Raw genomic sequence first — 15483 nt, forward strand, 5'->3', positions numbered from 1 at the left:
TACTTCATTAAAGTTTGGCGGAGGCGGGGTTCGAACTCACGGCGCACTACTTTGGACACACTATGAACCCAGCACCTTAGACCACTCGGCCACTTGTCTTGTTGCAATCCATTTGAAACTTATTTGAAGATATAATCGCAACTTCAACATAGGCCTACCACGTGACAAGCAAAGGCAGAAAACGTACCATATTTTGGAATTTTATTTACCTAAAAACATTAATGTGTATTATTAGCGCTCAATTGTTGTTAACTGATGCGTGTTCTATAGGCCTATACAAAAAAATATCCAACAATAAACATGATAAATGGGCGTCTATGTGGACAATACATTATATCGATTTTGACACGTGCTCGTGTGTCAGTACATTTCCATGGTCAGTAAAATACTATAGAGGAACCTACCATTTTTCTTGTATAAACGTTCGATGTTTTGATCAAGTATGTGAATAATCGACATTAGACCCTTAGGGCGAATTTCTCGACGGGTGGCTTAGCAGTTGGCTTGTCTAGCCTCAAGGCTTAAGAGGTCGTAAGACCAGGCTTAACTAAAAACGCGTTTCCCGAAGCACGGCTACCATAGCCTCGAGGCTTCATTAGCCTGTGGGCCAGGCTTGTAGGATTAGTCCCAGGCTTCGGTAAAATTTGCATTTCTCGAAATCAGTCTTCTGTAGCCGTAGTCTACACACGCCTGTTAGGCCAGGCTTACAGCGGCTTTTCTTGGCCCTGCCTCAGAGCAGGTCTTAGGTCGTAAGCCTTGGTCTATTTCAATTTACAAATTGTTTAAATTGTAATGCAAAGTGTTTCTTTCATATTTTGACGGTCTTTCAATTAAGATGAGTAAGCAGTGGCGTAACTAGCGGGGAGAGGGGTTCTTGCCCCCTGCTTGCCCCTCAAATGAAAAGGGTAAATTAGGCCTGCTTCTGAGAGTTATTAATTAACCTCATAATTGGTCTTTTTAAACTTAAAACCCCAATATTTAAGGTTAAATAAATTGCATTTATTGCACTTTTGTACCATAGGCCTATGTCACCAGTTTAGCTTAAATATGGCATTTGTAAACTTCTTTTGTCGCCAAAAGGTGCTGCATTCACTATACTTCAAGACAATTTTTCCAATCCCATCCCCCCATGTCAAAAGGAAATCTACGCCACTGTTCCGGGGACACATTCCAAGCAGATCCCATAAATCCTCAGACACCCCCCCCCCCGTGTCGCCCAGTGCGACGAGGGTGTTGACGCGCTTACAAACCCAAACAGCATGAACGATGTCTGAGCTGCCCCTCATTTATTATGTTTGCCCCCTCTTGCCCCCTGAAAATGTCTAGTTACGCCACTGTGAGTAAGTAATTGTTCGATTTAGTTTTTTATTTTAGTGTTCATTTGAGTTAGTTGATTTTTTTTTAATTGCTCATTTTGAATGATGATTTTTTTTAGCAAAGAATATGATTAAAATAAATTCTATCATCATCATTCATCATCCTCATCCTCATCATCCTCATCATCATCATCATCATCATCATCATCATCATCATCGTCATCATCATCATCATCATCATCATCATCATCATCATCATCACCTAGACCTATATGATTGCACCTGTCCCTATCCTAGCCTTTAGTTTGATACTCTGACGTACCTTTTCGTAAGTATTTACAATATAATTTCGGAGTGCCTATATTATACCAGGTTGGACATCAATTTGATACAATAGAAGAAGGACAATAACATGCATATAATATTGCTATAGGCCTATCTTCTACTTAAATAATTATAAAATATTGTACCAACAGATAACTTCATGTGAGATCTGAGAAGACTATACTGAAAATATCAGCAGTAGACTGATAGCACGTTGGTTGTCAAATAATATCCTTAAATAATGTTTTACTTTTAACAAACATTCGAATGATATGTTTGAAGTGTGAAACAATTTTTGCTTTACTTTTAGGGGAATCACAGTTTCCTTTCCATTAGGCTTACAGTTTTACCCTTTTTGGGATGCAAAGAAAAAATCACGAGTAAAAAGCATAGACGTATCATTCATGCAAGTTGGACTCATAAAAAGTCAAGTGGAAATAAAATAATACATAAAAGACAAAAAACAGACACAATATTCTTTCATCAAGTTGTGTAGGCCTACGGTATAAGCCCAAGCACAAGACCGCGGGTCTAGGCTAGTCTTTGCACTGGGAACATAGCGATAATGAGACGGCAACCTTTAAAGTACGGTAGACCGTGAAGGACAACAGATTATGCGCATCTACCTCTTCAGCCTATACAATTAAGTCGCTGGTAGAAAGGTGACGAGGTTGTCAAGCGTTAAGCCTGCAAGGCCACTAAGACTAGGTTGAATTTGCGTTGAAGAAATCCGGCTAGAGTTAAGACTATGGCTTCGAGAACGGACTAGGCTTAGTAGCCTCAAGGCCACCTTAAGCCTAAGGCTTACTAAGACTCCTGTCGGGAAACTCGCCCTTAATGTTTTTTCAGTAAATAAAAGATTAGATTACCATAAAAACGAAACAGTAATCTTTGGTTGGGTCTAATGTAATATTCACATAGAATTTTCAACGTTTTTTCTCTCCTTATTCTTGCTCAATTAAAAAATATTTTGGCGTATATAAAATTGAAATAAAATTCTCTGCCTCTTAAACGACATCAAAATTAATGTGCTACAATTGGATATCACGAATCGTTATATATGATGTGCAGTTAATATTCATATCTTCTTTTATACAGAGGATGCTTCAGTTTTGACAGGAAAACTATTTTCTTGAAAACCCTCTCACTCGGTTATTTTAAAAAGGTTACCACGCTTCCCCAGAATGTGCAATAAATTAGCATTAAAATTTTTCTTATTCTAACAGCAAGCGTTTCTAGAATGCAGTATGGCGAAATGTGGTGTACAGTATATATGTATGTACGGTATATCGATATCCTTCTAAATCGAAGGATATTGTGGCGAGATATTCCCACTATAAACACACCAGTATAAATTGTGTGCGGTATTACCGGAAGTAGAAGCTTTTTCATGATGCGTAGGATGCGCGCAGGACATTCGGAACGATTACCACACCCAAGAGTTATCAAAACAGAAGCTACATGTTCACCGCCATGATCATATTGTTGAATGGGCTGTTTATAGCTCGCGCCACAATATTTACACATTCCCTGTGTGACCTCGGGGTCATTGCAAATGTTAGTTGTAATGGTATATAATTTGTGCGGTAACTGTGTCTCACTATAAACAGCAAGGGTATTATATACAAGGAATATCGTGTACGGTATATTCAAAATGCGGTATATTCACTATAAACACGCTCAGTGTCATCGCCCCGATATCTTCATGGCAGAAATCGCCATGGTAGGTTGAATCCACCGCCACGCATGGCCATTTTGTATCGACCTGTTTAATAGTTTTGAGTCGCATAATGGGCCGAAGGACATCTGACTAAGGCTACTGACAATAGCCCCGATTAGGCCGGTGACTGACCTCGCTGTGTGTTAGTCAAGCATGGTACGCCATAGGTCATATGCTTTTAGACTACCTGCACGATTGGCCTATACACTACGCTATATAATTCGGCACATATAAATCAGAATTATTGTCAGTTTTTGACTCAAGACGCAAGCTTGTATCTCAAGACGCAAGCTAACGACTATCATATCTGTTCAAAATATATATTCAAGTGCAAGGAACCATATCTGGTTTCTTTATACGAAATCATTTACGGGAGATATTCATCATTTTCTACCCCGGTATCCAAAGATTTTCGTCTCATATCAAACTCGTGCATAGGACATTCACGTGTATCGATCGCGGGTATTGCTTTTAGTATCTCTGCAGAGAAAGTAATTATTAGCCAGGCGATGTCGGTGTGTGGTAGTTAATCCGATTAGGCTATTACGTATCTTCTACGACGAATAGAGGTTAACCGTGTTCTATAAGCTGTATATCCTATCAGCGACTGCTATACCTTGTTTATGACTTTCAAAAGAAGTACCTGCATGTGCAACCATGAGCGTGTTTATAGTGGGAACAGATGTGCGGTACATTGCGGTACAATTTCTACCCGGTTAGAGATTATCCGGATACTTGCCCACGGTACATCGATATCCTTCTCAACCGAAGGATATTGTGGCGAGATATTCCAGGGTGATGTGACTTCATAAGGGCAATGTCGGGGATTATAGGACACAATTGATGGGGAGAGATGAGGTCCGACCAGGTCCGACCGAGTCTCCTACACAGGTTACGCTCCCTGTGGAGGGGCGGAACCAAACTGGCTGATGTGGAGACTAAGCCAGTTTGCGTCGGTCTGATACTCGTCTTTGACCATGCGCAGATCTGGCTGGTCAGGAAGATATTTAATATCCCGAATTTATAATATGCCTACCAGTTCCACCGTATAACCGATTTGCTAGAGAATATTTGTTACCATGTTTAATAAATTCGTATTAATCGTATAATAAAATGTGGCCAAATGTATATTTGTGTACATAGTGTGTGGATCCACTCTTCTACGGACTTGGCTACTAAGCATGTCGGGAAGGATATGGCGGTATGCTGACCTGGGTCAATATGTTCTGAGCAGATGAGGTCCGACCAATTGCCTACGACCTTGTGTGCGATCATGTGTAACAGGCAATTCCCGATATAATAGAGATTCCCTGGATATTCCCACTATAAACACACCAGTATAAATTGTGTGCGGTATTACCGGAAGTAGGAGCTTCTTCATGATGCGTAGGATGCGCGCAGGACATTCGGAACGATTCTCACCCCAAGAGTTATCAAAACAGAAGCTACATGTTCACCGCCATGATCATATTGTTTAATGGGCTGTTTATAGCTCGCGCCACAATATTTTCACATTCCCCGTGTGACCTCGGGGTCATTGCAAATGTACGATAATGTTAGTTGGTATATAATTTGTGCGGTAACTGTGTCCCACTATAACAGCAAGAGTATCGGTACATATACAAGGATTATCGTGTACGGTATGTATACTCAAAATGCGGTATATTCACTATAAACACGCTCCATGACTATTTCAAAATAGCCCGCCCAGGTCATGCAGGTAAATCAGAGGTCGTGCATTGAATTGGTCTGAATGAGGAATACAACGGGAATCAGCGCCTTTTGTTAGAAGTCACACATGAGTAAAGTGGATAACCTCTATACGCTGGCGAAGTTACGTAATAAATCGGATTAACTACCATAGCAATAGGTGAAAACAATTTTGAACATATCGCGCTGCACTACAAGCAGATTGAACTAGTCACCTGTGTATGTCTGCAGTCATAGATTGAACACAATACTAGTCTTTTCAAAGACACTAATCTTACAGGTGCAAATGATCAGCATGATATGGTTCAATGCAGAGGTACCGCGTGAAAGTATCAGTGCAGCGCGGTATATTCAAAAATTGTTTTCACCTATTGCTATGGTAGTTAATCCGATTATTACGTAACTTCGCCAGCGTATACGCCGTAGAAGTGACGTAGTTAATCGGATTAACTACCGGTACCATCTAGCAATAGATGAATACAATTTTGGTTATATCGCCCCGCACTATAACGTTCATGCGGTACCGATGCATTGAACCATAGATGTCAAAGAAATGCTAATCACTTGTACCTGTAAGATTACTCTCTTTGGAAAGAGCGGCATTGTATTCAATCTATTATTATGATTGAAGACAGGTGATGAGTGCCACATGCTGCAGTGCAGCGCGGTATATTGAAAAATTATATTCATCTATTGCTATGGTAGTTAATCCGATTATGACGTCACTTCTACGGCGTATAGTGCCTGACCATTTTGGTCACGCATGATGCCCTCTTGTCAATGGCCAGTGCCGCCCCCCCGGCGCGGTTGTTTGACATCTTCTCCCTGTGAACTCTTCCGCTAGTAAAGCTTATCAATCTCAGCATAGTAAACTTATAGTAATTTGATTAATTCGCTTACCATTAGCAATCCAATAAGTAACAGGAAGAGCGATTTTGCCACGTTATACATGTTGCCGGCTGATACATGGAAACATATCACTTCATTTTGATCTTCTCATGTACGTACGCGGTATACAACTGCGAACTTTGCGACATTGCTCTGGTTATGGAATCACGTTCCTCTGTCATCTTTCAAGCTCTTTCATACTACGGTCTTTAATAAAACTAATTAATCCTTAAATACGGCTGCATTCAATTGTTATCATTCTGCATTGTTTCATTGTCTATTATCTAAGTGATTGCTGCTTATTCCCACCATCTTCTGTTTTAAATCGTGGTACAATCCCTGGGGGTACAATCTGCTGTGTACCAATCAAGCAACATACTGTACTGCTCAACATGATTTACTAATGATATTGGACTTTGGCCATAGATGAACTCCTGGATGGGGCAGCTTTAATTAGCATGAGGCCGCATTGATATGTAAATAGCGTATTGTTATTTAAATTTGTGCCCAGACGTATGGAGGGCGACAGTCATGTTATCCAGACGGAGAATGGCTGCATATGCCGGGCATGTCAATTTGCTGAGTGAAGGCTGATAATCACCTTTCTGTATAGGTAATAAGCTAGTATATTTCGTGTACCAGTTGGTTATAACAAAAAATTAGTATCATATTAAATATATTAAATGTATAAACTTTGAAATTTACATGAATTTGAAGAGCAGAGCTTCGAAATGTAGCTAAGTCAGGTGATGTGAAATTCTACTGCGTGACCCCTCTGCGTGGTAGAATTATATTCATAAAACATTGAATTTAACAGATATCATGGGTAGCCAACCACGATTTATCAGCATTTAAAATATATGTTAATTAACAAAGATAAATAATAAAGAGTACAAATGGCAATTAACTAGTAAACAAGCCTGAAATCTTAAAATGTTGCCACGTGATTTCCCGAACACATGATATGTTAACATGTGACCACTATTCAGATTTACTGTAAATATTTGGAGTATGCTTGCACATCATGCACATACACTGTGCATTTCCGTATAAAATCAATAATTCATGCTGGGAGCCAAGTAACATTGTCTGCTCAGAGCAGATTGGTATTTTATTTTACTTGAGAGCATAATAGAAATACATAAAGACGAATAAGGCGCCATGATGGAAGGTCAGGTCGGGTATCAAAGGTTATTATAACTTAAATACTACTTGTATTTCCCACCTTGCCTCTGTCACATATTTCCTTCATATTATTGACAGCAAGTCCTAATTTTGACTTTGCTATTGCAAAATGTCATTTCATATCAAATTAGTAGACTTTCTTTGAAAAAACATATCACTGGTGCCTGATGGGAATACCCGTCCGCCATTTCATTTTCGCCTGTTTTGTGCCCAGATGTATTGGGGGCGCGCTATACTCTCATTGAACAGGCAAAGTTCGCAAAACTAACAACGTTGTTATTTGCCAAACTCAATTAACATGATCCAAGGGGTCGAACATGAATTATTCATAACGAGCTATAACGGATCGATAACTGGCCTCACTTTCTAGCTAGTAAACCAGCTGAATTTGTCATAGATTTTGCGTTGCTAATAGAACAACCGTGAATTTAGTGTCACCCCCTTGGCTGCTAAATATGAACATGATAAAACTCCCTATAAAAAGAAACTTCTGCACCAAATGAGATATATATGGTTACATCCTGGATTACATAGTTCAGTGAACTTTGTTTTGTACATGTAGTAATTACTAGTACATATCAATAGGTGAAAACAATTTTTGAGTATACCGCGCTGCACTGATACGTTCACGCGGTACCGCTCTGCATTGAACTACATGTAGGCCTATATATCATGCTCAGTGGCGTACCGTGGCCGCCCCAACCCCGGGGGGGCTGAAGAAAATTCAGTTTTGCCGCCTCTTCCTCAACAGCCCGAAAAGGTTGACCCAATTTTTTTCTCGGTCGTCGGAAAAAGTGAAGAGCAAAAAAAAATGGGTTTCAGGCGCTAGCGCCCTAAAAGCAGCACATTTTGATGTATAGTACCATTTTTTCAAAAAATGTTATGCTTTATCAAATTTTCCGCCCTTTTTTATTTAATAATTCTTTTTGCCGCCCCTTCGTTTTTGCCGCCCCTGTTATTGCCGCCCCTTCCTCTTCCGCCGCCCCTTCATTTTGGCCGCCCCCTGCTTTTACCCCGGGGGGCTGGCGCCCCCAAAGCCCCCCCAAAAAATACGCGCATGAATTGCTGATCACTTGCACCTGTAAGATTAGTATCTTTGAAGAGACCAGTATTGTATTCAATCTATGATTGCAGACATACACAGGTGATGAGTGTAACCTGCTTTGTAGTGCAGCGCGATATGTTCAAAATTGTTTTCACCTATTGCTATGGTAATTAATCCGATTAATTACGTAACTTCGCCAGCGTATGGCATGGTAAGTGTCAGTCAATATATTTCAAATATATTCGCTTTTTTTAGTTAAAACAATCGGCCTACGCCTGTTGTAACTTATCCGACAAAATGTAGGTTTTGGGGTTTTCCACAAAAATATAAAATGAGATAATAATAGATAAAAAATAACAGATATGTTATTTTTCTTTCTTTCTTTCTTTCTTTCTTTCTTTCTTTCTTTCTTTCTTTCTTTCTTTCTTTCTTTCTTTCTTTCTTTCTTTCTTTCTTTCTTTCTTTCTTTCTTTCTTTCTTTCTTTCTTTCTTTCTTTCTTTCTTTCTTTCTTTCTTTCTTTCTTTCTTTCCTTCCTTAATTTTCTTTCTTTCTTTCTTTTTTTTTCTTTCCTTCAGTTTCTTTCTTTCTTTCTTTCTTTCTTTCTTTCTTTGCAAAATTCGAAATGTTGTTGTTGCAAAATAACCGATTTGTAACTCCGCTGAAGTCTTTTGAGTGTAACTACGAGATTGTTAGTATGCCGGATGCAAAACGTGAGTGGATTGATCCAGCTTCCCCCTTGTAGGCTGATCTTATTTATAGTCCGCATGGCCGCACCATTATAGTATACCTATATTTTGGGGTGTTGTTTTTCACAAATTTGGTATAATTTTGTGGTCAGTTTCAGAATTTCAGTTAAGTGCACTCAAATGAAATCAAGACCCCCTCCCCTCGATATCGATAGGGGTTGGAGCTTTTTTTTGTATATGATCGCACGAGACTTCAATAGCTTAAATGCCAATATTAATAATGCCAATATAGCAATATTTGAAATGGCTATAATATCACACAAATCAAATAAGCTGAACTGTATACTGTTCATAATTCCTTTATCAAAAGGTTTAATAACACTTTTGAATAAATACAAAATAATTTCTAATCCAGCAGTTTCGGAGTCATGATTTGTTCCTTTGCAATTTACACATGAACTCACTCGCGTGCAAATATATCGTAGCACGGATCAGACCCTTAAAGCAAATATCGTAGCAATGATGAATAAATTAAACTGGTAAATGTAAGCAGGCCCACATGTATAATACATTTAATTCCTATAGACGAATCTAAATTCACGCATTCTTACACCTGACTAGCAGCCTTTAGTTGGGTAGCCGTCGGCTACAATGCACTCAAAATGTGAAATGATTCGGCCTTGGCGGCCATTTTAAACTGCATTCCATCACCCGTTTTACGCCTTAATACATAATAATCGGATTAACTACACGCGGTATCTATGCATTGATGTACTTGCGAACAAAAGGACTATAGGTATGAATAGATGCGATGGGATTACCTGCGGAATTATCTCTATTGTATATATTATTCTATTTTACCCTCCTCGTCCTTGCATCTTCTCTAGGTGTTAGGCGGCTTTTATTTGCACAATTGGACGCTCAAAACACCAGGTTGGTGCTAGCGGCTATCCAAAGATGTCCGACCAAATCCTGACCATGACTGAGCTCGTTGGATTCGTCTATATGTGCCGTACCTCGTGACCGTTCCTACCCCCGGGAGGGTACAGAAAATGAAAATTTTGCCGCCCCTGCAGCAACAGCCCGAAAATGTTGACCCGAATTTTTTTTCAAGCCAGGACGACGTTCTAGGGGTAGGGGGTGGCGTGGTTGGAGAAAAAAAAAATCACAACATTTCTTAAAAACAAGAGAATTAGGGATTACACCACGATGGCCCTGTTAACGACACAAAATGTATAGTTCCATTAAATTCAATAATTTTCCGCCTTTTATCATTAATAATTCTTCTTGCCGCCCTTTCTCATTCGCCCTTTTTTCTTTAATAATTCTTCTTGCCGCCCCTTCGTCTTCTGCCAACCTTTCTTTTTTTGCCGCACCCTGCTTTTACCCCGGATGGGCTCTCGTCCCCAACCCCCACCCAAAAAAAATACGCGCATGTGGACACACAAACCCAAAGTTTATGGAAGAGGGACGTCCCCTCTAAAAATCATACTAGACGAAGAAATTGCAATATTAAATTGCCCTGTGCATCTTTTTTCAGCACAATGTGCCCAAAATACTGTAAAATTACATAATGTTGGGCCCAAGACACGGTGCACACCGTCATCAACCCTATATCTTCGTGTCAAAAATTGCCGTGATAGTACGATGAATCCTCACGTTTTTCAACAGCTACGCATGGTGATTTTATTCGAGATAGGCCGAGCGACTTAGGCTAAGCATACAATTTGAGATTTTGAGAGCCTACCACACTGTTTCTATTCTATGTTTTTACGATTTTCGCATGATCAGTATATGGCTGGCCGTAACCGCCACAACGTGGAGCTGCTACGCGTAGCTTACTTTTCGCTTCGCGGAGCTAAATTGACCAATCATGTTAGATCTTTTCATTACGCGGAGCCAGTGGATGCATCCTCGTTTCAGAGAGAGAAAACTCTTGCCAAAATTAATGTTTACTATGGGGATTTTAAATGAATCGATTGTAAATAAACCACGACTAGTTGTACAGGATCAATACCATTGTTTGATTAGTGTATAGTCAATGTTACCTTGCATGCATGTGTCATGTGTGTGGCGTGTTTGTTTGTTTGTTTGTCAGGCCAGGATCACTGACACCCACGGTACTGATACTGTCATACTATCACGGTGATCATATTGTTGAATGTTGTTGACTTTAAAATAATCATGATGCAGTCATGTCTACAGTAGAATTCACCACGACCTTTGAAGGACTTAAACCCCATTAAAAGCTATTAAACCAAGATAACACTCAATGAAAACAGCTCAACTATGTTACATCAGATCTTCTCTGGTTAAATACACACTGCACTTGTGTCTGTTTTACCTGTGCAATGAGCAATGAGCTGGTATTATAGTTTCAGTTGGGTGAACGATTATAAAGCGAACGCAAGGTAACAATACTGTGGGCTTTTGTTTACGAAATGAGACAATAGTCTGCTTATTGTTAACCAGCGTTCTTGAAAAGTGGAAATTTACGTAATATTAGTTTTTTTCCTCAAAGGTGGGGGAACTGGGGGGGCAAGAAAAATATTGGGGGAAATGCCCCCCCCCCCCTGTAGCGCCGTCACTGCTTATGTATTCTGTTTCTTTGTTGGCAGTTTTATGTAGTTGCTATGTCTTAATAGTTCTATCAAATGTATTGCCGCAGGAAGTAGATCCCCATATCTTACATGATGCAGTCATGTCTACAGTAGAATTCATCTCGACCTTTGCAGGACTTAACCCCATTAAAAGCTATTAAACCAAGATAACACTCATTGAAACAGCTCAACTGATTAAATCGGATCTTCTCTGGTTGTGCACAAGTGTCTGTTTTCATGTGCGATATCACAATAAAGCTGGTATTATAGCTTCAGTTGGGTAACCGATTATAAAGGAAACGAAAGGAAACAATGGTATGTGTACCTTTGTTCACGAAATGAGACAATTGCCTGCTTTTTGTAAACCAGCATTCTTGAAAATGAGCAACATAATGATTGTTGACTTAACACGGTTTGGAAATAATTTCTTCATATTTTTGGTGTTATCTGTCGTTTACATATCCTTCCTAAAACACAAAAGTGCGACCCTCTCCAAACACCTAAATTAGCTAAAAATTTAGGACATGTTACAAAACTATATTGTCTAGAATTTTAGAAGAGTACTTTTAATATTGGCCGGTTATTTTTCACACAGCGACGTTAACTAGGCAATGTACTATTACCTATAACATTAACTAAAACACCAAAGTACGAATATTTCCAAACATCTAAATTAGCTAAAAATTTAGGACATGTTAAAAACTATATTTTCTAGAACTTTAGAAGAGTACTTTTAATATTGGCCGGTTATTTTTCACACAGCGACGTTAACTAGTCATATCCCCATACTTTTAACGTAGGGCTATTTGTAGAGGTCACGCGTCAATGGGAAAGAGCACTGTGTATTGTGTATAGGAAAACGGACAGTAACTGCAGTATGACATGTGTAGTGATAGGTTGCTTCCTGACCGTTGGCAGTGTAATGTGGCTCATTGGTATTAATGAACTTGGAGGAGGAAATATCTTTGTGCTAGTTGCCAGAAAGAAGCTGAAAGAAAATGGTTCAGAAAAATAATGTGAACGCAATATTGCTGAGCAATCTTGCCGCATCGGACTTACTTATGTGAATCTATGTAATGATCATCGCTTCCGCTTTTTTTAGAACTTATATTTCGGAGATTATTAAAATTTTTCCAAATGTAATCTCAAACCTGGCGATCTGGCTTTACATGCAGAATTGCAGAAGCCTTAGCAATAACATCTAGCGAAGCTTCTGTGTTCTTTGTGACATTGATAAGCATTGACAGATTTATTGCTGTAAGGTTTGCATTTTCTACTCACAAATTAAGGAAAGCATCTGCAACAATATTTTGACATGGATTATTTCGTTTGCATTAGGCACTTTTCCTCCGCTTTGTCAGAAAAAAGTTTTTAAATTTTATGACAATTCTCATGCTTGCATTGGTCTACCCCTGACTTTGACCAAAATATACTGGAATGAAGACATTGAAATAGTAGGCCTATTCCTTGTGAAAAATAGTTTCTATCGCCAAGACTGTTTTAATAGCGAATTCAATGGTATGATTAATGGCCTCTTTTAACAGCCGTTTTCCTAGGCCTTAAGGGAAGTGTAATGAACGAACCGTGGTTTGGATTCCAGAGGGAGGGTGTCTGTAAGAGGCACAGCCATCAGAAAATGAATAACTGAGATCGCGCGCCAAATAAACTTACTGCAGTAATTTTAAAAAAAAAAATGGCATAGGTGGGAATCGAACCCGACACCTTCCGGTTCTGAATCAACGGATAGTATCACTAAGCCAACTTCCTATCTGCACTAAAACCTGTGATATTAATTCTTGATATTAAATGCTTAACGGAAAAAATCAATACTAATGTACGATGTCAAGCAAAATCAAATAGAAGTCCTACAACTAAAGTAGCAATCGATAAATCTGCTCACTCAATCATCAAATAATCAATCGAATAATAAATAAATAAATAAATAAATAAATAAATAAATAAATAAATAAATAAATGTGTCCGTTCTCTCGAGCCCCAAAACGTCATTAAATAAATAAATAAATAAATAAATAAATAAATGAATAAATAAATAAATAAATAAATAAACAAATTCAAAGTATAGACCTCTGGAAAAGGCAACCGTTACTACTAGTTTCACAGCATACCCTCACTTACGATCATTGGGTATACCGATCATCAGACGGATAATTTGTCATGATTTCAAGTTAACACAAATGCATATACAGGTATATACATTCTGTGGTGTCAAAACCAAATAAATAAATAAATAAATAAATAAATAAATAAATAAATAATACAAAAAGAAATTATAAATTAGTTTTTCTAGGCCCTACGCTGGAAAAATAAAGCAGCATAAGAAAAATGAGAGACGCACGGTTTCGACAAGCGACGCTCAGAACAGCAACTAAGAAACCACAACGCCTTAGACCATGGACTACCGCTCGGCCATAGAATCACACAGTCTATTCAATGTCAAAGAAATATATTAACCTTTAACGTTACGCAATATTGGCACATGACACGGGCACATGTCTGCGGGTAAAGATACTGCATGATAGAAAGGCGCATAAAAGGTCTATCCCTGAAGTTATACTAACCAAATGGTCAACCAATTCTTTGTATAGCAGCTACAGTCAACATAAAGAAAGAAGTATATTGTTAGGCGTAGACGCAATCATCAATGCGGGAAGTAATAAACCATAGTCGCCACTCGTGCACTTGTTTGAGTCCACGGGTATTCCGAAAACAGCCTTCAACCCTGAATTCAGAGGTCGATTTTGGGTTGTTACATGCAAATACAAACTAATTATATCATGAAAAAACCCACCAAGAGGACTACGATACTTATTCAGAGCCAATCTACATTCTGTTATTTACAAAAGCCGACGATCAAAGTAAAATTACAAAAGGAGCAAGACCAGATATCAACGTTAAATCACGGTAAGCCTAAAATCGCATCGAAAACGCCAAAATGCAGTCACAAAATTTATAATATTACTAAATCACCAAAACGAATTGTAACGTAGGTATGCAGAAAAGAGTTGTATTAGCAATAACAAAGTATGTGCAAAAAGATTTGTCTTTGGCATGTCGCTTTTTTGAAATATCACCAAAAATATCAAATTTCCTTCCAAAATAAATATATATTAGTACTCGGCGGCCCAGGCACTACCTGTCACTGTGATTTGGTGTAACTCGTTGCTTCCCTTCTCCAGATACCTGTACTTCAAGGTCGCTCATACCCCATGCCTTTTTAATGTTACCTGCACAGTAAAATATATTTTAAACAACTGTTTAAAAATTTTAAACAACACTGTTTACGCCGGTCACTCTAACAACTTCTGTTCAAAGTTTAAACAACCTTGGGTTGCAGAGGGTTTTATGGCAAAGTGGTTGTTAGAGGACTTAGAGAAATCTATAGATCCCAATCAATACGGGAACCGCAAAGGTGTTTCCACCACACATTATCTGGTGAAATTAATGGATACTCTGATCATGAATTCTGACAAACCCGGTCACTTGAGCTCGGTTGTTATCACTGATTTCAGCAAAGCTTTCGATTTAGTAAACCACAATGTGCTCATCAATAAATTTATATCTCTTGGTATACGTCCCTCAGTAGTGACATGGATTGCCAGTTTTCTTGATGGTAGAGAACAGAGTGTTAGGTACCGTGGTCAAAATAGTGATTGGGTTAAGTTGAAAGGTGGTGTGCCTCAAGGCACACGCATTGGCCCACTTGGTTTTGTTACCGTGGTTAATGATGCCGCTATGGACAATTCCATTACGACATTGAATGATTGCTAATGTTCCCCCTTCAGTCTGTTTCAGCTGCAAAAATACTTGGTGTCCATGTAAGTTCTGATCTGAAATGGGGTAACCATGTCACTGAAATGCTAAAAAAAAGCAAATGGTAGACTGTATATGCTTAAACTTCTCAAACGCTTCAACTTGCCAACAGATGATCTTATTACTATCTTTTCTGGGTTCGTACGCCCCTGTGTGGCACCCTGGTCTGACCATCGA

General features: G+C 38.8%; 1 protein-coding gene across 1 annotated transcript in view; it reads right to left on the minus strand.

The window, feature by feature from the left end:
• LOC140149768 (NXPE family member 4-like) overlaps window positions 1-6072 on the minus strand; it is a 118304-nt gene extending 112232 nt beyond the window's left edge. Inside the window, exon 1 of the mRNA XM_072171815.1 lies at window positions 5971-6072. Coding sequence (XP_072027916.1) covers window positions 5971-6021 — 51 coding nt within the window. The 5' untranslated portion in view covers window positions 6022-6072. The remainder of the gene's footprint in view (window positions 1-5970) is intronic.
• Between the last annotated feature and the right edge of the window lie 9411 nt (window positions 6073-15483).

The sequence above is a fragment of the Amphiura filiformis genome, chromosome 4 (genome assembly GCF_039555335.1).
Source record: "Amphiura filiformis chromosome 4, Afil_fr2py, whole genome shotgun sequence".
NCBI classification, from domain to species: Eukaryota; Metazoa; Echinodermata; class Ophiuroidea; order Amphilepidida; family Amphiuridae; genus Amphiura; species Amphiura filiformis.